General features: G+C 51.5%; 1 protein-coding gene across 1 annotated transcript in view; it reads right to left on the bottom strand.

Annotated features, from left to right (window-relative positions):
* Nucleotides 1-18,533, bottom strand: part of LOC308439505 (2'-5'-oligoadenylate synthase 3-like) — a gene marked incomplete at both ends in the record, with an annotated part of 61,751 nt that extends 43,218 nt beyond the window's left edge. The window contains 14 exons of the mRNA XM_080941331.1: nt 50-288; nt 551-726; nt 2,149-2,434; nt 3,097-3,270; nt 3,810-3,954; nt 4,288-4,538; nt 6,972-7,147; nt 8,148-8,427; nt 10,091-10,594; nt 10,889-11,042; nt 12,152-12,387; nt 13,987-14,162; nt 14,804-15,086; nt 18,360-18,533. Coding sequence (XP_080797457.1) covers nt 50-288; nt 551-726; nt 2,149-2,434; nt 3,097-3,270; nt 3,810-3,954; nt 4,288-4,538; nt 6,972-7,147; nt 8,148-8,427; nt 10,091-10,594; nt 10,889-11,042; nt 12,152-12,387; nt 13,987-14,162; nt 14,804-15,086; nt 18,360-18,533 — 3,254 coding nt within the window. The remainder of the gene's footprint in view (nt 1-49; nt 289-550; nt 727-2,148; nt 2,435-3,096; nt 3,271-3,809; nt 3,955-4,287; nt 4,539-6,971; nt 7,148-8,147; nt 8,428-10,090; nt 10,595-10,888; nt 11,043-12,151; nt 12,388-13,986; nt 14,163-14,803; nt 15,087-18,359) is intronic.
* Nucleotides 18,534-22,089: the final 3,556 nt, after the last annotated feature.

Here is a 22,089-nt window from a genome sequence, read left to right as displayed (position 1 = left end):
TCTAGGAGACAGAAAGAAGTGGGTACCATGGGTCTAGGGGTGACCAAACCTGGGTTTCTGAAGCTGCATCTTGAGGAAGTCTCCAATAGTCTTATCTTCTGCACTGTAGTTGATGGTCCAATAGATGCACAGTTGACGGTATTGGCAAATCAGCTCCAGAACAGTGCGGAAACCCTCTGCCATGTTGAACTGGGGGTTCTGGCCGCCCTGCTCCCAGGCATACACAGTCAGGAGCTCCAGCCCGTGCTGTGGGGGCAAGGATCCCTTCCCCTTGACCGTCTTGTTGCACTGGGAAAGCAAGAGACAGGAGATGTGTAGGTTCACACACTACCTAATGCCTCACACAGGTTAAGAGGGACCCCCAGACGTGACAGGTGGACACCCTAAAGCTTAACTGAACAACGGTGTGTGACAGGTGACTGGCCAGGCATCACCCTTGACACACACAGGCATAATTTGTTAGCTCCACATTTTATTTGGTGGGGTTGGACCCAGCCTGGTTGTGAGTTTGTGGGGACGATAGGAGTGACCGAGGGTCCCTGTGACTAACCCATTGGTACCAATGCTTCACCAGACGAATCAGACTCTTGAGTTTGGTGGGACGGGAGCTAATGAAGTCCCGCTGCAGCTCCGTGAAGCAGGTAGAGAACTCTCCCGCATTACTGTAGCTGTGGATGAGGTCTCTGTAGACCCGGGGATCAGGCCGAGAGCCAGACCTCAGCTGGCCTATAGAGGGGGAGAAGACTAGAGTCACTCTGTTTCCCAGGTAGCCCAGGTGGGCCAGCTTAGAAAGCTGGTCTGACAGACCCTGCGTGTCCCTTGTCTAAGGGTGATTTGAGATTCACCGGGAGATCACCATATATTAGGGTGGTGCCATAGATGTGGCACAGCCTAGCTTAGAACCCCTAGGAGAGTAGGATTCTCTGCCTGGCTCCTTTTCCACCCATCTATCCGTCATGGAGAGAGTTTAGGCTTATGGTGTAGTGTCTCTAACCCTCTCTGATGCCTGTTCAGCCCTATCAGGGAGGGGTCTCTGATAGTCAGTCATTAGACAAAACTCTTCTTTGGGTAATAGGGCTGCTGGGGCAGGGGCCTGATATCACCATGCTGGCTCTGAGGGCCCAAATAGAAACAGGCCAGACAAATTTGTGTATGAAGACCAGAACCTACATAGCATCAAAATATCTGCTTGTCTCATTCAGTATGTGGGTGCTGGGAGGTGAACTTGGGTCCTGTGGGGCTGGAGAGATGGCTCAGTGGTGAAGAGCACCAACTGCTCTTCCAGAGGTCCTGAGTTCAATTCCCAGCAACCACATGGTGGCTCGCAAGCATCGGTAATGGGATCTGATGCCTTCTTCTGACAGGCAGGTGTACATACAGATAGAGCACTCATACAATAAATAAATAAATAAATAAATAAATAAATAAGTAATTTGAAAAAGAATGACCTCCCCACAATAGTCATATATTTAAATGCTTAGTCTCGAGATGGTAGAACTGTTTGAGAAGGATTAGGAGGTGTGGCCTTGTTGCTGTAGGTGTGTCCCTGGTTTTAAGGGCTTTAAGGTTTTAAATTCCCACACTAAGCCCAGTTTCTTTCTGTTTCTCTCTTCCTCTCTCCCTCCATCTCTCCATCCCTCCCTCCCTCTCTCTCCTTCTCCCTCTCTTCCTCTCCCTCTCTTTCACTCCTCCCCCACCCCTCCTCCTCTCTATCTGGGGATCAAAAAGTAGCTCTCACCTACTTCTGCCTGCCATCATGCTTCCTGCCATAATAACGGAGTAACCTTCTAAAGCTGTACGCAAGCCCTCGATAAAATGCTTTCTTTTATCAGGATTGCCTTACTCATGGTGTCTCTCCTCCGCAACTAAACAGTAGCTAAGACGGATCCCATGCAAGAGCGCTATGTGCCCCCAGTCACCATGCCAAGTCTCCAGCCCTCATCTAGGATCTTTGTGGTAATAAAAACAAACAAACAAACAAACAAGACCGTGTCCACCACCCCACACAGCAGGAGAACTGTGAGCCCTCCACACATCTCCCTTGTCTATGGCATGAGTAGGTGTGGCCTGCCTGTATAGTCCCTATGCCTGCCAGGAGCCGCTCTGCCTCTGTTCTTCCTCTCCTCCTGCCTATGTCTGGGACCTCACCAAGAGCATCGAAGGCTGGCAGCACATCGAAGTCCACGCTCTGGTCCAGCAGTGTCTGGGATGTCAGCGTGAAGCTGAGCACTCGGGGGTTCTTCCTCTTGGAGATCTCAAACTTGACATCGAACCTCTGCTTCTGCTGACACGCCTCCAGCTGAGCCTGGATCTCCGAGATGATCTCTGCCCGGTGGCTGCCTTGCTCAGAGTACTGGCAGAAGCAGCTGAGAAACACCACCAGGTCAGCATCCGAGCGCCCTTGTAGAGCCGTGCCTTTGGCAGAAGACCCACCCTGGGGAGGAGGACATAGAAGGTGGCTTGAGCCCTGAAGTGCCCTTTGATGTCCTACAACCCACATGTATGTGCGTGTGGAGGCCAGCGGGTGATGTTGATATCTCCATCCACCTCCATCATCATCATCACCATCATCATCATCATTTTGAGACAGGGTCTCTCATTGAGCCTAGAGCTCACGAATCCAGCTCTACTAACTGGTCAGCCAGACCTGGAGTCTTCCTCTCTTGACCGCTGGAATTCACAGCCATGCCCCTCCCCCCAGTTCACTACAGAGCTGGGGATGGAATCCAGGGATGCCTGGTAAGCTCCCTACCATCCAAGTGATGTTCCCTCTGAGAAAAGCAAATTCTTCCTAGAGATTTAGCATTCCTAAGGGCTACCACAAGGGAGACATAGAAAGTCAAGCCAGAGTTACACGTGTTTGTGGAAGTCAGACGGTTGCTGTCATTAGCGTTGTTGATTAATTTCGTGTGTGTGTGTGTGTGTGTGTGTGTGTGTGTGTGTTTTCAGTTAAGAAAGAGAAAAGTAGATCCAAGAACCAGAGAGACTAGCCGTCACTGGTGCCCTGTAGATGCCCCTGTATCTTGCTGTACCTGCAAAGGGATCTCCTCCCCCATCCCACAGGAGCCCCCTCCCCTGCAGCTCCCTGGGTCTCACCTTGACCACCTTGAGCACCTTGATGGTAGAGTTCCGGAAGCAGTTTTCTTTCAGGAAGGAACATATGGTGTCCACTGCCCTCTTCACCTGGGTCAGGAAATGGCGGTTGGGCTGGAGGAATTCACTGATGAACTTGTCCAGGTCCTCAGCCGGGGTCTGGTGGAGGAGGGTTGGCTGCGGAGAGAAACAGTGGGGCTTGCTCGAGCAGGATGCTCCCACGGTCTCCTACACCCCTGTTCTTCTGCACTGGCTGGTCATGTCCTGAGGTAGCCTCAGTTTCCCCATCTTTAAATGAGTATTACCATTCCTCCCCATCCCAGTGAATCGTACATGTTAAATGAAATAACATCATATTGGCTGTGGTCCAGATATGATTTGTCTTTCAAAGACTCATGTGTTGCATGCTGGGTTCTCTGTGGAGATGGAGGACCTTTAAAGATGGAGCCTTGAGGAAGGTGCCTCACGGTGGGCTTAAGGTGGTCCTCAGGAAACACTAAGTGTGTCCTGACAGAAAAACTCACATGTGCACGCACACACGCACGCACACACATATCACAGATCATAACTGGAGGTCAGAAGACAACTCTGTGGGGTTAGTTCTCCCCTCCCCACTTCGTGTGTGTTCTGGGAACTGAACTCAGGTTGTCAGGCTTTGTGAGCAATCACTTTACCCTCTGGCTCATCTCAGTGACCCTGGAGGCCCTGACTCTTACCATCACATCCCAGGGTGGCACCAGAGTCCCATCCCCACTCTGAAGGCAGACTTGAGACTCCAGGGCAGCTGCCTCCTGAGCTAACAGCTTCCAGTTGCCCTGGCCCACATTCCAGGTGGGATCTGCAGGGTCCAGGACTAGAGGCCTGGGGACAGAGCAGAGGGAGGCAGGAAGGACAGTCAATTACAGGCAGCTGGGAGGGGCCAGAATGGAATTCAGGGGCCAGAAGGAATGTTTTGTGGAGTCTAAGACAGCTCTTAGGACCCTTAACTCTAATGATATCTCTTTGTGCTAATCAAATGGGCTCTGGGGTCCTCTGGGCACCCGAGTCCATGTTTTCTCATCAGAATCCAAAGGAAAGCAGGGAGGGTAGGATGGGTGACCCAAGGCCTACCGTGGCCACATCCTCGGTACATGGACTCCGGGAGAGAGTAAGATGGGGGGGGAGGGGCTGAGGTGGTCACTGGGGAGTAGGCACCTGGCTTTCCGAAGCTGGCAGAGAAGGTGAGCTCTGATGGCCGGGTCCTGCACACTGTAGTTGACTGTCCAGTAGACACAGAGTGACTGGTGCTGCTGGACCAGCCGCAGGACAGTCCGCAGGCCTTCAGCCATGCTGAACCTTTGCTCTCCACAGCCTTGTTCCCAGGCGAAGACTGTCAGAAGCTCCAGGGCGTAGGCTGGGGGCAGAGCAACGCCTGCTGCTTCTCCTCCTTTATATCGAGTGGCAACCTGTCACCCAACCAGAGATCAGTCAATGTGGACTCTAGGCTGGTCCTTGGGACTTAGGAGGTGGTGGTGGTGACGGTGGTGTATGTAAAACAAAGCCTCGGAAGAACCGGGTCACAGAATGAAGCTTTGTGGTTTACAGATAGAGAAACTGAGGTCTGGAGGAGGGCTGTGACCTATCCAACGTCAGACCGTGAAACAGGGGGGTCAGATTTCGGTGGTGTTTCCCCTAAGGACTGTGAGGCACTGTACAGGAATGGGGGGCTGCAGTGTGTCTATCATGGGATCCCAGCACCATCTGGCCGGTGGCAAACATGGCTGCCTGCAGATTTTTGTAGACTACACAACAAAGATGAACCAAGGCCCGCCTTCAGGGCTGCTGGACCAATCGGAATTAAGGCCCGCCCTCAGGGCTGCTGGACCAATCGGAATTAAGGTCTGCTTTCAGGGCTGCTAGACTGATCACCAATTGGAATGTCAGTAATAGCGAGGAGACTGGAAGGCTGCAGGTCCAGAACCTCGGTTTATTTGAGTACCCGTCTAAGAGTCTGTGTGACTTGTCGAAAACCAGCTGTGACACCAGGGGTAAACTGAGGTAGGACATAGAGTCAGTGGACCAAAAGCTGGTAGCTTCTGGCAATTCGACTCTCTTCTGCTCTTCTGGGGCCAGAGCGGCTGGCTTTTGGCAATGAACTCTCTCTTACTATTCAGGGGCCAAGGGCCAAGGTTTCTGGCAATTGACTCCTGCTGGCTGTAGCAGGGGAATTATAAAAAGAAACTTAGTTACTTGGGCCGGAACTCTGTGGCCAGGGAGAGACTCTGAACTCTTAACTCTTTAAGGGGCTGGCAAGAAAGAAAAGGAAAAAGGAAAGAGAGAAATCATGCACATACACACGCACTGGAAGAAGAAAAGTAGGCTCTAATAAGCGAGTTCCAACAAGCAAGTTCCAACAATTTCACATATGCACATATATACATATGTATGTATGTATGTATATATATAAACAATACACATACACACACATATTTACAGTTAAAGGGTAGAGTGAAACTATATCCAGAGGGCTCTAACAGCCTTTAATTTTGCTTTTTGCTTTTTATAGGTTTTCAGACAAAAGTTCTCTGTGGAAGAAAAAAAAATTACCTCACAGGTAAAGTGTTACACAAGAAAGAGTTACAGCAGGACATTGGTAATAAGTTCAAAGGAGCTGTTTTATCTGTGACTCGCTCTGTAAGCCCATTATAAGCTCAGAGCAATAGTTTTATATATCTGTGGCCTTGCTCTCTCATGATGAACACCTGTGGCCTCATCCTTGGAGCTAGAAAAAAATGTTTTCCTTGGATCAAAAAAAAATTCGTCCCAAGCCCATTTCTCTTCCTAGAGCAACTCACTTGCTTGTCGTGTACGAAGGCTTATTGAACTTATCACGCAAGCTTTATTATTCTACGGGGAGGGGGACACTTTCTATCCTCGATCCTAACGTCACTATATCTTCCTGGCAAGACAACGGAAAGCCATTTACTTAGACTTCCTATCAATTATTCTTTACTTCCTAAAGCTATTTAAAACCAAATCAATAATTCTAGAAAAACCATCGCTTCGTCTAAATAGCGCTGGTGCAAGTTTATCTTTATGTTGATTCTGCAGGGAATCTGCCTAGCAGAGTGGGTTAAAAACCCAAGAAACAACAGATTGTGTCAGATATTCGAGGGATGCCATAGCGGCAGGCACGGGAGGGCAGAGCAGCAAGACGTGGTCCTGAGATGATGTCCCTGGGGTCTGTGCCCCTTCAGAGCCCGCCCATCACTGCTATGCAGAGCAGTGGCCACTGCTTCCCTTGGATGGTGCTCTTAGTGACTGTTCACAGGAAGCTGTTTGGGATGTGCTGATTTAACAGCTAAGTTCCCACCAACCCAAAGGCCAACATGGCTGTCAGTAGCCGGTAAGGCTGCAGCAGAGACCTCTTTGCTGCAGTCCACCATTGTACCCGAGAACTGTTTCTGTTTAAGATTTTCCTTTTTTTTTTTTTTTTCTTTTTTTTTTTCTTTTTTTTTTTTTTTGTAGTGTTTTTGGGACAGGGTCTCTCTATGTGGTCCTGGCTGTCCTGGAACTCACAGAGAATTCCGGTCCATGTTAAACTAACTCTTATTCCTTTAAGGAGAAAGCTGGTTTTTGCTTTTGTCAAGTGCGTGAATGTGAGCTGGCCTTCAGAGATGCACTTAAAAGGATGGTGAACCATCCTAGGCTCTTGGGGGATGAAGACTGTGATGGAGGTGGCTTCCTGGGAAGGGGGAGGGGTGGCTTTCTGGAAAGGGGAAGGGGTGGCTTCCTGGAAGGGCGAGGGTGGCTTCCTGGGGAGGGTGGTAACTTCCTGAAAGGGGGAAGGGGGAGGGTGGTGGCTTCCTGAAATGGGGAAGGATGAGGTTGCTGCTCACCTGGCGGTACCACTGTCTGACCAGTAGCATCAGGCTCTTAAGTTTGACAGGGCGAGTGTTTATGAAGTTCCTTCGAAACTCTGCAAAGCAGGCCGCGTGCTCCCCAGCCTCGCAGCCGCTGCTTAGGAGGGAGGAGTACACCTCGGGCTGAGGTTTGGCGCCAGGCTTCAGCGGCCCTGTAGAAGCAGCACAGAACAGGTGTGACACCAGTTCACCTACACATTGATTAAACTCAGCATTAATGACTCAACACTGTCGCCTGCTGCCCGAAATAAGTGTTAGCATCACTGTCATATGCAGCCCAGGCTGGCCTGGAACTTGCAGCGGTCCTTCTGCCTCAGCCTTTCAAGTGCTGGGATTATAGGTATATAGCATCTGGTTCACAGTTTGCACTACCTCCCCCCAATTCCGAAGTGAGCTCTGGGGTGAGATAGGCCTGGGTTTAGATTTAGACTGTGTGGATTGCCTCTGGGCTTCAATTTTCCCAGTGTAAAAGGGGCTCATGAGGCTGGAGAGATGGCTCAGTGGATCCCATTCATTTGCCGGTGGAGCTCTTAGTAACAAGTCACAAACGAGGAAGTGCGCCAGCAGCACCACAAGAGGTGTCTCAAGGATGGGAGATTTATCACTTTAATCACTTGAAACTGGAGGTTGGAGAGATAGCTCAATGGTTAAAAATACTTGTTCTTGCTGAGAACTCGGCTTCCATTCTTGACACCCACTGGGCAGCGCAAACATTGTGCGACTCTAGTCCCGGGGATCTGGCGCCACTTTGTGGCTCCTGCAGGTACTGCATGCATGTAACATTATATGTAAGCACACATGAAACAAAAAATAAGGAAAGAGGTGGGGGACCCAACAATTCGAAACAATTTGGACCTAGACTCACATATTATGAGCTCAGAAGATTTGGGAGGCTGAGGCAGGAGGATGGCACTCGGCTTGCACATCAAGTCCCAGTTTAAAATAAAATGAGTGGGAAGATCAAGAGCTCAGGGAAGAGAGAAAACAGGAAGGGGACATTCAAACAGCAGCACTGGGAGCTGGGCTGGGGAACGTTTGATGATTGCTTTAAGATCTCTCAGGGTCGATTTTCAGTGCTTGGTGAATCCCAAGGAGTATGACAGGTGCCCCCTATTCAGAGGTTCATTCCCTGGGGTCCCACAACTGTCTTACCCACAGCATCAAAAGCGGGCAGCACACTGAGGTCTACCCGGTTGCTGAGGTCGGTGGACACCAGCTGGAGTTGCAGGGCATTGGGCTTCTGTTCAACACACTGAAGGCTCCATCCAGGCACCGGGTTCTGACACCAGCGCTGCAGCTGGGCCTGCATTTCACGCAGGATCTCTGTCTGATGGGACTTCTGGCCCTTGAAGTCCCCGAGGGTTTTATAAAAGAGGACCAACTCCACATCGCAGCTGCCCCTGAGGTCTGTGCCATGGCCGAACGAGCCGCCCTGTGGAGGGAAGTGAGCTCAGACCTTGGACTCTCCAACCTTCCAGGAACCTGGAGCTTTAAGAGCTGAGTTGTATCTGCGGAGCCTGCCTCCAGGTCCACTGCGTCAGTCCTCCTGCTAACTCAGGAGGAGTTGAGGCAGTGACCTGTATCATCCCCCTCTAATCACATCGAAGCAGCAGGAGGTGAATGTCCAAGTCCTGGAGACCAGGCATCAGATCCCATTACAGATGGTTGTGAGCCACCATGTGGTTGCTGGGAATTGAACTCAGGACCTCTGGAAGAGCAACCAGTGCTCTTAACCACTGAGCCATCTCTCCAGCCCCGAGGCTGTGTATTCTGCATGCCTGGACCAGTCAGTCACTCAGCTTTCACCCACCCATGCACTCAGGAGTTTAATTCACTATGGTTGGTAAACAGAAAGTCCCTGGCTTTGGGCTTTGCTTAGTACCCGCTAGGGAGGAAGGGTGCTGGACACTGGATACACTGGCCCATGTGTGTGTGTGTGTGTGTGTGTGTGTGTGTGTGTGTGTGTGTATCTGTCTATGTAGGCCAGGCTAACCTTGAACTCAAGAACCCCCTGCCACTGCCCTTCAAGTGCTGGGATGAAGAGTGTGTGCTACCAGGCTTGGTGAGACTAACTTAAAAAAAAATACTATGGCCAGACATCAGACAGGTCTTAGCAGAGGGGAGGGTGTGAGAGAGCTGAGGCTGGGGGTGGGAGAGAGAGCATGTTTCAGGGGGAAAGACCTGACTACAAGCCCCCTGGTGAGCCTGGCACTGCTGAAGCAGGTCTGTGTGAGGCCAGAGAGGGTTAGAAGCGCCAGAACTGGCCCCACAGCCCTCAGGAGAAACAGAAGATTTGGAGCTCAAGACGGGAGAGATCCAGCTGTTTAAACGGGAATTTTAAGCAGCAAAATGCTGGACACCTTATTGGATTGGGGGATAGCTCAGTGATAAGAGCCATTGCGTGGGATGGCAAGGCAACAGGCGTCAGCCAAAACCACACCGAGTGAACAACAAAACGATATTGTTAAAAGCAGAACAAGCCAGGTGTGGTAGGGCCATGTCTGCAATCCCAGTTCTAGAGATGGTGAGGCAGGAGGGGTGCTGCCTGGGGTTTCGGGCTAATCTGGGCTACATAGTGAGTTTCTACCTAGCTTGGGCTACACGTGAGACCCTATCCCTCCTACAAAAGCTCCAAACACTGAGGAAGAGGAGGAGAGAAGGGGAGACAGGGAGACAGATGGGAGATGGGGGCACACATCGGAGGTTGGGGGATGGAGATAGCAATGATGAAGAAGAAGAGCAGGAGGAGGAAGAAAGCCAAAGCAAACTTAACTGGCTTGGCTTTTGATGGCACAAAACATGGCCACCATGATGGATGACCATGGCCAGCATGGGGGCACCAGGAGAGCCATGACATAGGACATATGAAGTTGCCAGAAGTAATAGTCATAGCTTTGACTTACACCATTTCCAGCTTAAAGTAGGGTGTGACTCCATTTTAACCCAAGGAGCATCTGTTGGTCTACACCCAGCCTGCAAGCCACACCTCCTAGGACATCCAGTTCCCTTGGCCAACCTTGGCTCTATTGAAGACCCTCCCTGACCACTGTGGTTTCTCTGGGGCATCCCAATGACACCTTTAACTTAGGACTCACCTTGCTGACCCTTGAGACTTTGCAAACACACTTCTCCCTGAGGCAGCGCAGGATGGCGTCAATGGCCTGCCTCACCTGCTGCTGGAACTGGGAACTCGGCCTCAGGTGGTCCTGGATGAAGGAGTCTAGCTCCTTGCTGGGAATCTGTGATAGATCTGGACTTGTCCCTGACACAGTGGTGATGCTAGAGTGGCCAGGAGGCATGTTTGAGGATGCTGTACTCTGGGTGATACCAGTGTGACTTGAGATATTCACAGCTGTTTCATTGACGGTCTTTGGGTGGGCCGCTTTCTTCAGGCTCTTCTTGCTGGTTTTACTGACTGTTGGGTTTGGCATAGCAGGAATCTTGACAGCTGCTTCTGGGAGTCCTGGAGCTGGATTTGAAGGCTGTAGGCTCCCTTCCTTTGGCCGAACAACAAGGTGGTCTTTGTTGTCTTCAAGGGCTTGGTCAGGCCCTTGTTGGATAGGATGGCCCAAATCCAAGATCCCAGCATGTGGAAGGCCCTGGAAGGTGATGACCAAGCCTTATCAGTCAGGGCTGAGGTGTCTCTCACCACCTAGCCTTTCTCTCAGCCTGTCCGGCCACACTGAGGTGACTGAGGCTTGGGGAGGGGGAAGGGAGTCATAGGACCTACGGACCTTGGTGTAGAGCAGGCCAGGTGCTCTGATGTGAGGAATTATAGGTGGACAGACATATCCAGAGAGCCGAGGACGCCACCAGCAGCCCCATGCTGCTGTACCCTACAACCCTTTGAACATCAGCACAAAGCCTGGGGTCCCTAGTGTTCCCTCACTCACCGGCCCCTCCCAAGGTTGCACAAGGCCTCCCGAGGCCTGCTTGAAGCACTGCTGGTAAAAGCTGGATTCAGCCTCCTTGGCAAGCACATCCCAGCACCAGGCTGTCCCATTGCCCACGTCCCACGTTGGGTCAGCCGGATCCAGGATCACGGGCCTGTAATTCCAGAGACAAGAAAGTGCCAGGTAGTCTGAAGGTCAGAGTTAGAGCAGATCTGACACTCATCCCAGCTTTGCCCTTCCAGACTCCTAGGGAAGTTTCCTCATTTGCATAAAGGTGACATCGCCTGCTTTGCTGGAGCCAGGTCCTGAACTCCATTGTGGTGGTTTGAACGGGAACAGTCCCCCAGAGACTCACATATTTAATAATTTAGTCCCCAGTTAGTGGAACTATTTGGGAAGGATTAGGAGGCGTGGCCATGTTGGGGGAGGAGTGTCACAGGGCATGTGGGTGGGCTTTGAGGTTTCAAAGACTCTTCCCTACCCATTTCTATCCTCCCATCGTGCCTGTGGATCAGGATGTGATCTCTCTGCTTCTGCACCATGCCCACCTGCCTGCTGCCATGCTCTCTGCCATGATGGTTCCACCCTCCAGAACTGTGAGCCCCATTCAATTTGCTTTATAAGTTACCCTGGTCATGGTTTTTTCTTCATAGCAGCAGGAGAAAGAATCAACCCCAAACAAAACTAAGGCTACTAAGCAGAGGTACTTGAGAGCAAACAGTGTCCACCCCAGGGACTGTGAGTCACACCACGTTCTAGGCCTGCACATTCATTCATTTGGTTCATATATATCAATGCACACGTAACCATCTCTAACAGCCCTGTGCATGAATGGAGCTCATAGCATGACAAGTTCACCCAGAACTGCTTCCCATCAGTGATGAAAATGTGAGCCACAACCTTGTGAAAGGATCCTGTAGATTTAATGAGAAGGAAGAAGAGCCACAGACCCGGCAGGGCATGCTGCCAGATTCTGCTTGGGCTAAAGACCAGGCAAGACTTTGATGTTACCTCTGGGGTGCTGCTGCCTGGGAGGGGTTGTCCCTTGGCATGCTAGACATGTTCTGTGGCCAGAGGGGTGGCTTCCGAGGTATGAACTGGCACCAATGCATGACTGTCACATGTCGATTAAACAGGCACAGCAACGTGAGCCCTGGGTATGGTTCTGTTTTCTGAACTCCCCCAAGTGTGTAATCAACCAGGACCAATTCATTCCCCTAGTATCCAGGACAGGAGAGCAGACAGTGCAAGCCAAGGGGATACCTGGGTCTCTTAAGCTGCCTTCGCAAGAACTCCCCAACCGTAGGGTCCTCGAAGCTGTAGTTTTCCATCCAGAAAATGCAGAGGTACCGATTGTATTGGATCAGGGCCAGGACGGTCCGGAACCCTTGGGCCAAGCTGAAGGCTTCCTTCTTACAGCCCTGCTCCCAGGCAAAAATGGTGAGAAGCTCCAGGGCGTAGCTGGGGGGCAGTGTGGCCCTCACGGCGTGTGTCTGCACCTGTGAGCCACAGAGAGGGCTTGGCTCAGTGAGAGAGGGACAGAGCTGGGGTTCATGGCACACCACAGTCTGATTCTGGGGTGGTACATTGCTGTCTTAGCTAATCCCAGGACCCAGAACCCCACCCCTACACCCAGTCTTTCTCATCTGCCTGCAGTGGGGTTTCAGACTGACATGAGGGAACTGGGCGAAGCCAGCAGGGAGACTGATGTTGGTTGGTCACTCTTCCCCCAAATAAAAATGAGATTGGGGAAGATGAGCCACTCAGTAGTCAGGGAAAGAGCACCAAGGAGCCACGCTCTTTCCTGTGGCACAGGGTAGACCAGGTGGCTGTGCTTCACACGTTCCTCTGGGCTCTGTCTTTCCTCTGCCGGACACAGGACTTCCATGGCCTTAGGACCCCACACAGTAGGGAGGGAGAGAGAGGCCCATACTTATAAAGGAGACACATGACTCTCCAGAAGTGACTTGTCTGGGTGGAGGTGCCCAGCTGCCCTGCCTGTGCATTCCCCTTGACTCTGGGTGCATGACACATAAGTCTGGGCACAAGGACACCCACCACTCAGGTACAAATAGAATCTTCTAGAACCCAGGATGTCTGGCTCTAGAGTTTGTTCTGGTGTTCTCTCCCCTTTCTCCCTTCTTTATGAAAAAGGGTCCCATGTAGCCCAGGTTGTCCTGAGGTTTACTATGCAGTCTCAGGTCATCCTGTGCTCAAGGTTTTACCGCCTCCCCCTCCGAGAGCTGGATTTCAGGTGTGTGCCCTCACAGCTGGCTTTCTTGGTTCTTTTTAAAGAGTCATGCTATATGGCCCACATGGGCTTCAAATACCCAATCTCCGCTCTTCTCCTCCTCCCAAGTTAGGGTTCAGAGCCATGCATTTGCCTGTAGAGACTCCACATGATGTGGGAGAAACCCAAGTGGCAGAGACAGAGGCCTAGAGGAGTCTGGGAACCTGCCCAAGGTCAAAGAGCAAACAAAGATCAGAATTTGAACCCAGACTCTTCTCACACCCAGACCTGCCTACAATGAATGGTTTACTGGAGCCAAGATATGTGGCCCAGGATTTGAGGGGAGCTTGTTCCCTCATCTCCAGGCAGAAGCAGAGCACCCCACAACCCGCCTTTCCGTCAGAGTTGGTGAACAAGTATGAGCACATCAGGAAGCCATTCCGAGTCTGGGGAGGATCTGAACTCATTATTTCAAACAAGAAAGCCTTTTGCAAGGATTCATGGGAGATTCGTTTTAGAAAGTGAAGGTATGGAAAGGCACTCTTGATATCCTATAGAGCGAATCATTCAGAGAAGGAATAATTATATCTGATAACAGTGAAATCCAACTATTCTCAGTGAGAAATGCCTTTTAAAGACAGCAGAGGTATAATCCACGGACTGGAAGACTGCATCCTCATTATTGTAAGTAAGTAAAGATCAACGTCCACAATATGTAAAGAGCACCCATAAATCAATAAGAAGTCAGCTCACAAGAGAAAAACATAGACAAAGAACACAACAGGTGCTTACCAGAAAGAGAATAGAATGACCACTAAGAAAAATACCAGGCTTAGGCTGCGGGCAGGACCCACCCATTCGGCCTCACCTGGCGGTACCAGTGTTTGACCAGCAGGATTAAGTTCTTAAGCTTGGCTGGGCGAATGTTCACGAAGTCCTTTCGGAGCTCTGTGAAGCAGGCAGAGTGCTCTCCGGCCTGGCAGCGGCTGCTGAGGAGGGAGGCGTACATGTTGGGTGTTGGCTTGACTCCAGAGCTGGGCTGTCCTGGGGGGATCAAGGGCAGCGGGTTTAGGAAGACGCAGAGGACACTGTGGGCACTGAACTCAGCCTCTCTCTGGAGCTGGGGTGGGGGAGGGGCTTGGAGACAGGGATGTGAGGGCTGAGAGGAAGAATGGGATTTCAAGGTGGCTAGACAGAGAGGATCTTCCAGCTAAGGCACGGGTGGGTGTCAGGGGCCTGGCTGTTGTGGACAGGAATTGGTCACAGCGAGGGACAGGCACTGGCCCTGTACCCTTGCCCTCATTCCCAGATGGGGCCGGAATAAGCCAGCCATACTATAGGTGGAGCGTCTTAGAGAATTTAAGATTCTTAACAAAGGCTCTAAAAGAGCATTTTCTCCACCCTGGGTCACCACAAAAGCCTCTGCTTTTAAGGCAGAGGGAGGGAGACCGGAGCGGCACAGTGAGGACCAGGCACCTGCCCCAGGATCACGGAGCCAGGGGAACTAGGCCTTTCTGACTCCTAGGTGTCTAAAGTCAATATATTTAGGCAAGAAACCCAAGATCCAGAGAGGGTTAGGGGCTCTCCTTGGTCACACAACCAATGGGTAGAAGGTCAGAATGCTTGACCAATCTTTCTCCTAAAGATGATGCCTCCGACTCCGGACCAGCCCGGGAGCCCCTCACCTAGGACATCAAAGGCAGGTACCAGACGGACATCCATCCAGTTTGCTTGGTCTGCTGATGCCAGACGAAACTGTAAGATCCCAGACGCCTTCGGCTCAGAAAACTCAAAGGTCAGGCCAGGCCCAAGGTTGCACCCCCAGGACTCCAGCAGTGTTCGTATGGCACCCAGGGTCTCTGTGGGACAGGTCTTCTGGTCCCCAAAGCTCCTGAAGCAGTTGAGGAAGATGACAAGTTCGACATCAGTGCCACCCCTGAGAGCTGTTCCGCGGGCATAGGCTCCTCCCTGTGAGGAAGAGAGACAGCTGAGGACTGCGTGCTCCAGTATTCCCACAGAGGCTCCTGATGGACTGGGTGGGTCGGGAAGGCTGGGGAGAGGGGCTGCCAACGTAACTATTGGCATCCGACACCAGCAGAGCCCCGGTCCTGCTCACAGCAGCCCGGCTTGAGCTTGGGAGAAAGACTTTAATCTGTGAATGAATTACAGATTAATTTGTAATTTATCATTGATGCCGGACTCCATTCCCACCAGCCCTTTCCTATTTTTAAAATATTTTATTTATGTTTGTTACATGTGTATGGGTGTTCTGCCTGCACATATGTACGTGTAGTGTGTTGTGTGTGTGCCTGGTGTCTTCGGAGCCCAGAAGAGGGGTCCTGGATCCCCTGGGATTGAAGTTATACACAGTTGTAAGCTGCCAGGTGGTTGTTGGGAAAAGAACTAAGGTCCTTTGTGGAAGTAGTCAGAGGTTTGAACCCCTGAGCCTTCTCTCCAGCGCCCCTTTGGGTTTGTATGTATGGGCATGTTTGCATGTGTGGGCACATGTGTGCATGGAGTTCGTGTGTTTGAGTGATTTTGTATATGTGTGTATGTGTGTGCATGTGTGCATTTGTGTATGTGCATGTGTGTGCACATGTGTGTGTGTGTGCATGGGGTTTGTGTGTACCAGCACTTGAGTGTATGTGTGTGTGAGTGTATATGTGTGTGAGTGTGTGTGTTTGTGTGTGTGTGTGTGAATGTGGAGGCCCAAGGCTGATGTCAGGAATCGTCTCTCTCACTTCAGCAGGATCCCTGGAGCCCTCCAATATGGCTGGTTTCTCTGGCCAGCTTGCTCTGAGGAGGCACTGTTGTCCGCTTTCTGAGACCTGGACCACAGGCTACCACACCCACCCGGCATCTCTGTGGATTCTGGATATTTGACCTCCAGGCCTCATACCTGTGTGGCCCTAACCACTGAGAAGTCCCCCCCCCCAGCCTCTATTCTCAGCTCTTCGGAGCCAAGTGTGGCCGGAAAGTTTGCTCTCCTTGTGGCAGCAGGTACCGAGGCAGGCTGTGGCAGGCTGTGGCAGGCTGTGGCAGGCTGTGGCAGGCTGTGGCAGGCCTGGTGTCTGGGCCTTTCTGATGGTCTTCGGGCCTCAGAGCTTCCAGCCTGAGACCTGGAAGGAGACTTCCATGCCCTGGGCCCCGTATCAGCTCTCTCTTATCTGCTCTCAGCACACAGCTGCCCTGGTGTGGCCAAATATGCTGGCAGAAACCGGCATGTGAGCTGGATCATAGGACAGGAAGAGTCAGGTAAGGCCCGGGCCCCACACAGTCTGGGGACCCTTGTCACCCCAGTGACAATGTCATGTACCTCATGGCTGTGTGTATAACCACTGGGCAGCTTCCAGTCTCACACATGAGCACCTCCCTGAGGATGCTGGGAGAAAGATACTACCACACCCTCATCTTGCAAAGGAAACATGGAAACCAGGGATGGGGATGCTTCCATCTTTCTTCCCTGAAGCCAAAAGAGAAGAGCAGTGTTGAGGTTTGGTCTTGATGGTCACCTCAATGTTGACTGTGGAACCCAAGACCTGGAGTCTGCACATAGACCTACATAACCCTGACCCCAAATTAGTTCTGATTAATGAATAAAGATGCCAACAGCCAGAGCAGAAGAGACATAGGTGAGTTTTAGGGTTCCTGGGCTTGGGGTCAGAGGAGAACCACAAGGAGAATAAGAAGGTGGTGGAGGAGAAGGTTAGGTGAGTCATCAAAATGTGGCCCCGAGGGCCGGCCGATTGGAGTTAAGCCAGCCCAGATGAAACGTGGTAAGTAATGACTCAGGGTTCTCGATAGGAAAGTGGATTCTGACGGCATAGAGGGTAGGTACCACCCAGCTCTTGTACTGCTTAAGGCTTATTGTAAATATAAAGGCTGTGTGTGTCTTTTATCCAGGAACTAAAAGGTCAAAGGCAGGGCTGGAATTAAAAATCTCTACAACGGAGAAGAGGGGGGTGTCCCAGCTGATACCTTAGTGGTGCAGTGTGAGCCTTTTCCGCCCATCTGGTATTGAGCTCAACTTTAGTTTTCAAACCCATCCCATGGTGGAGTATAAAGAGATCTTGTTTCATGAACCCCGTTCCTTCCACCTCCACCCTTACCCCATCTACTTTGTGTGGTTGAAAGGAGACTTTATAGCCTGTGGTGGCCTATAGTGGCTTCTGGTGGACCACACCTGTAACCCCAGTACACGGGGACCAAGTTAGGTCTGAAATAATGGCCCAGTGATTGTTCACTCCGCTCACGGTCCATCGACCCTCACCTGATGACCTAGCAACTCCCTAGTGCAACTCTACCCTAACTGTTCCCGGTCTGAGGTGTAGAGCTGGGGAGACTGGGGGGAGGGGAGAGCCTGTGCAGCTTCCAAAAGGCCTTGTCCCTGCAGGTGAAGACTTTCCAGTGGGGCCCACTTCCCTAGGCTCAGAAAGGAAGACCAATAGATTCATTGTTCCTCCAGGGTGACCTTTGGTGAGGTTGTTTTTCATTAGCCCTCAGGACCTTAGAAGGAGGGAGAGAAGTTGCCCACATCCCCCATCCCCTGGAAGGAATTCAGCCAAACCTGAGATGTGGAATCAGGCTCTGTGTCTCCCAGGCCGAAGTCTCCTTCCACATCTCCAGTTCAGGTGCAGCCTCAGGAACTGACAAGTCAACTGAACCCTATCCAGGACACTCTCTAGTCTCACTGTGCCCCCCCCCCAGGTCTCTAGGGTGCCTCTGCATCAGTGGGTTTACCCAGGAGTAAGGCAGTTCACAGTTTGTCTTCCTCAGCTCTCTGAATATCCAAAGGTTATAAGTCAGCCTGGCAGGATGCTCTGGTAACACATGTGGCTTAGAGTAGTAGCTTACTTACATGCTGCCTCAGTTTCCCTGTTCATAAAGCTGACAGTAATTTCTACCTCAGGAACCATGAGGTTTGAGGGACTCTGTGTGGCTCAACCAGGTCCCGTTCTTTTCCTCTAAGACTGAGTCCCAGTGATGTGAGTGTGTGATCCCCCAGCCTCAGATCAGCAAGGCTCAGGTGGTGTGAGGTCTAGAGTCTGAGTGAGTGAGTGAAGGAGACAGCCTTTAAAAGAGAATAAGGAGGGATCAGGTGACCCGGTGTGCCCCGGCTTTGCCTTTACCCTGGGTGTGTAACTTGGTTTTTGATTCTTCAGTTTCCCTACAAACTGGCTGGTTACAGCAACACCCGAGCCTTCTGGAAGGGTTCTGCTTTGAGGTGCCCCACCCTCTCACCTTGGCGATCCTTATCACTCTTGGTCTCTGTGACCCTAGGGCTCCTCGCTCCCGTAGGGTGACGTCCAGGGACCCCAGAGCACACCGCACAGCTGCTATAAACTTAGGGGCTGGGTGTAGGCTTTGGGCCACCAGCTTGTCCAGAGCTCCGGCTGGCGTGTGGTACAGGTCCATGTTGACCTGTGCCCTAAGGAAAGTTTCGTTTCACCCCAGGCTTCTTTGGGTGCTCCTTAGCTGACAGCAGAGGGTGTGTCCCTGAGTCATCTCCTTCATCCTAGCTCATTCACTTTCGTTTTCTCCTCTCTGCTGAGTTTCTCTCTTCCTTCAGCTCAGGGCATCGTTGAGATTATCTGTTTATGGCTCTGCTGTTTTCTGGTATGATTTCTGACCCTCTGGGCAGCCTAGGAACACTGGGGACCAGGCTCATAAGTTCCCTAGGTCTGCTGAGGCTTCCTATTTGGGGGCCCTAGGTAGGCTGCCACAGAAGGCCTGAGGAAGTAGAGCCCCTCATGTATTGCCAATTCCCACATGTTTTGCTGTGCTGCCCTGTGTTAACCTCTCTGGGCCTCAGTTTTTCCATCTGTAAAATGGGGTTATATTTCTGAGCCACCGTTAAATGTCAACTCACTGAATCCTCTGAAAAGCTTACGAGGTAGGGGTACAGCTGTCTTCATGGTAGAGACAGGGCGGCAGAAGAGTGGAGAGGTTGAATAAGTCACCTAGCATCACACAGCACAGCTCTGAGTTAGAATGTGAACCCAGGTCTTCCAGTCCCAGGCATCCTGACTTTTTGCTCCTTGCTCTGCTGGGGCACAAGGTTGCTCCAAGAGGAGACATTGGAGTGATGAGTGTGGGGTCCTTTTCCGGGGCTGTACATGGGACTAGGGTAAAAAATGAGAGCTACTATGGGTCTTTGTACTTCTCTAAGAAGCCCTTTGTCCACATCGCCATTTGCCCCGCCCCCGGGGATAGCCTACAGAACGCCTGCATGATGGACAGCTCTCTACATGGCTGACACTGGGAACTGTGTGTCTCTAAAAGCAGGACAAGAGATACAGCGAAAAATTAACATCGGATTCATCTTCTATCAAAGAATGAGAAACCTCAGACCTGTGCAGATGCCTCGATGTTCGTGCATGGGCAGTGGAGTGCAGGATACAGAACTTCCCTGTGTAGCTCTGTGTCTCCCTAGAAAACAGGAACCAGGCGCCGCGGCCCCCCCCCCCACCAACCTACCATATGCACACACATTACATAATTGCACATTAATGATCTTCTACATTAAGATCTCTCATACCAGGCCTGACTGACACACTGTGTGTCTCCAAAATTACACATTGCTCAACTCTACCCAAAGACAACCAGTAATACCCCTGAAGACCAGTATAGGCGTGGGAAGCTTGTGGAATACTTGAGGGTTTACCCTTTGGGGAAGCACAGCACCCCCTGCTGGCCATTGTGTGAACTGCAGCTGTTAACTTGGAGATAAGCACTTGGCTTAGGAGCGCCATGGAGACCTAAATCCCACCTATGTCTCTTCTGCCCAGCTATTGGCTGGTGGCATCTTTATTCACCAATCGCAGTTAACCTGTGGGCAGGGTCACATAGCTCATGTCTAAGTGAAGACTCTCTCCTCACTAGGGCAACCAGCTTGGGGGGTCCAATCTAGCAACAGAGGGCAAACAGCATCAGGTGAACCCATGATACACGTGCCATTTTGACCCTTGCATTCCCCCACCCCTTTCTCATTGCTTTTCTCTCTTCAGTGTAAGGAGAAGCTGGGGAAGCCGCTGCTCCTCCCCCTCACCCCCCAGTACACCCTGGAGCTGCTTACAGTCTATGCCTGGGAGTGTGGAAGTAAAGACCCTGGAACTGGTTATCAAGTACAAACAGCTTCGGATCTACTGGACAGTGTACTATGACTTTGAACACCCAGAGGTCTCCAAATACCTGCACAGACAACTCAGAAAACCCAGGTAGTCTGTCCCCCCATGGCTCTTCTCTGCATCAGTACCAGGCTGCACTTGTGTGGGAAGGGGGAGGGGGAGCTCTGTGTGTATGGAGCATCTCCTGCACTGGGCACTGTCCTGCTGTCACCTGACTGACATGAGGTTCTACAGCCCTGGGAGGAAGGGCTGGGCTCCCCTGTGTGCAGATGAGGAGACCAAGGCTCTGACAGTGTCCAGATCAAGCAGCAATGGAAGGAGAGAACATGGAGTAGGAACAAAAATATTCCAGCATTAATAGAAGTCATGGGGCTTGGGAAGAGTACAATGTCACACTAGGGAGTGACCTGTCCTCATCCTGTGTTGTGTTCTGTTTTACCATGAGACTGGCTGGTCCCATTCTCCCCATCTCACAGATCAGAGAGCCTGAGGCATCTGCCCCAGGACACACAGCTACTAAAGGGTAGAGGATTTGAACCCAGGCCTTGCAGGCTATGCCCAAGGACCCCTCCAGATTTGCTGTATGCTGTGGCAAGAACTCTGGCCAAACTTGGGATATAAATGCTCTGCTGGGCTCCTCCCCTGCCCCTGTGAAGTGTTACCTGAGGCCCTGGCCAGATGCACAATTCCCGCCCTGATGTTGCTCTGCAGGCCTGTGATCCTGGACCCTGCTGACCCAACAAGGAACGTGGCTGGTGGGAACCAAGAGGGCTGGAGGTGGTTGGTCAAAGAGGCTGTGGTGTGGCTGTGGTACCCATGCTTTATGAAAAAGGATGGTTCCCCAGTGAGCTCCTGAGATGTGCGGGTGAGACCCTGTCATCATCCTGTCCCCTTGTCCCCTTGCACACAACTTTGGTCACTCCATCTCTTTGGAGAACATTCTTACTGAGAAATCTTTTTCTAAAGGTTTCCATACTTCTATGGGGCCCAACTGTGTGCCTTGCTTTACAGCCATTTTCTCACCATTCAGAGATAACATGGGCTGGCAGGATGGCTCAGTGGGTAAAGGCACTGAAGACCTGGCTTTGATCCCTAGAACCCATATGGAAGAAGAAGAAAAACAAATACATAAGTTGTCCTCTGACCTTCATTTCTGTGTTGTTACTCACTTGGGCACGCACACACACACACACACACACACACACACACACACACTCACAGAAACTCACATAATACATACTCATGCATATGCACTCACATTTACACAACCTCAAACATTCTCTCTCTCTCTCTCTCTCTCTCTCTCTCTCTCTCTCTCTCTCACACACACACACACACACACACACACGACATGCTGACACACATGGAGAGAGTGTAAGGGAGATTCAGAACTGAAGCCACTGGCTCAGGGACACTCAGTGACTGGCAGGGCTGGGATCCTGTGGACTCTGAAGTCACTGTCAGGTCCATGAAGCATCTTTTCTTCCCTGTCTCATTGTCATATGGCCAATGGGACTCAGTGGGGCTGTCACAGCCACAGAGGCACAGAGGGACCTGCACTTGGAACTTTCTCCTCCTGGGGCAGGGTCTGCCTGATGCTGGGAACTGATGATGTCACCTGTCACCTCAGGGTGGGAATAAACATGGCTGCAGTGATGTGAGACACAAACCTCAGAAGGTCAGGAAGGAAGTGACAGGGGACCTGGAGGGAGGCAGCTGTGGGAACAGTGGCCTGTAGTGCCTCCTGCTGCAGAGAGGTGGCTAGGCCATGTCTCCCATTGTGCAGATGAACTAGTGTAGGTTCTGCCTGTGGGACCATATGTGCCCTCAATGGGCATAGTAAT

The sequence above is a fragment of the Micromys minutus genome, assembly GCF_963924665.1.
Source record: "Micromys minutus genome assembly, chromosome: 29".
Lineage (NCBI taxonomy): Eukaryota > Metazoa > Chordata > Mammalia > Rodentia > Muridae > Micromys > Micromys minutus.
The sequence above is the reverse complement of the archived record's forward strand: the minus strand, read 5'-3'. Positions and strand labels throughout refer to the sequence as shown.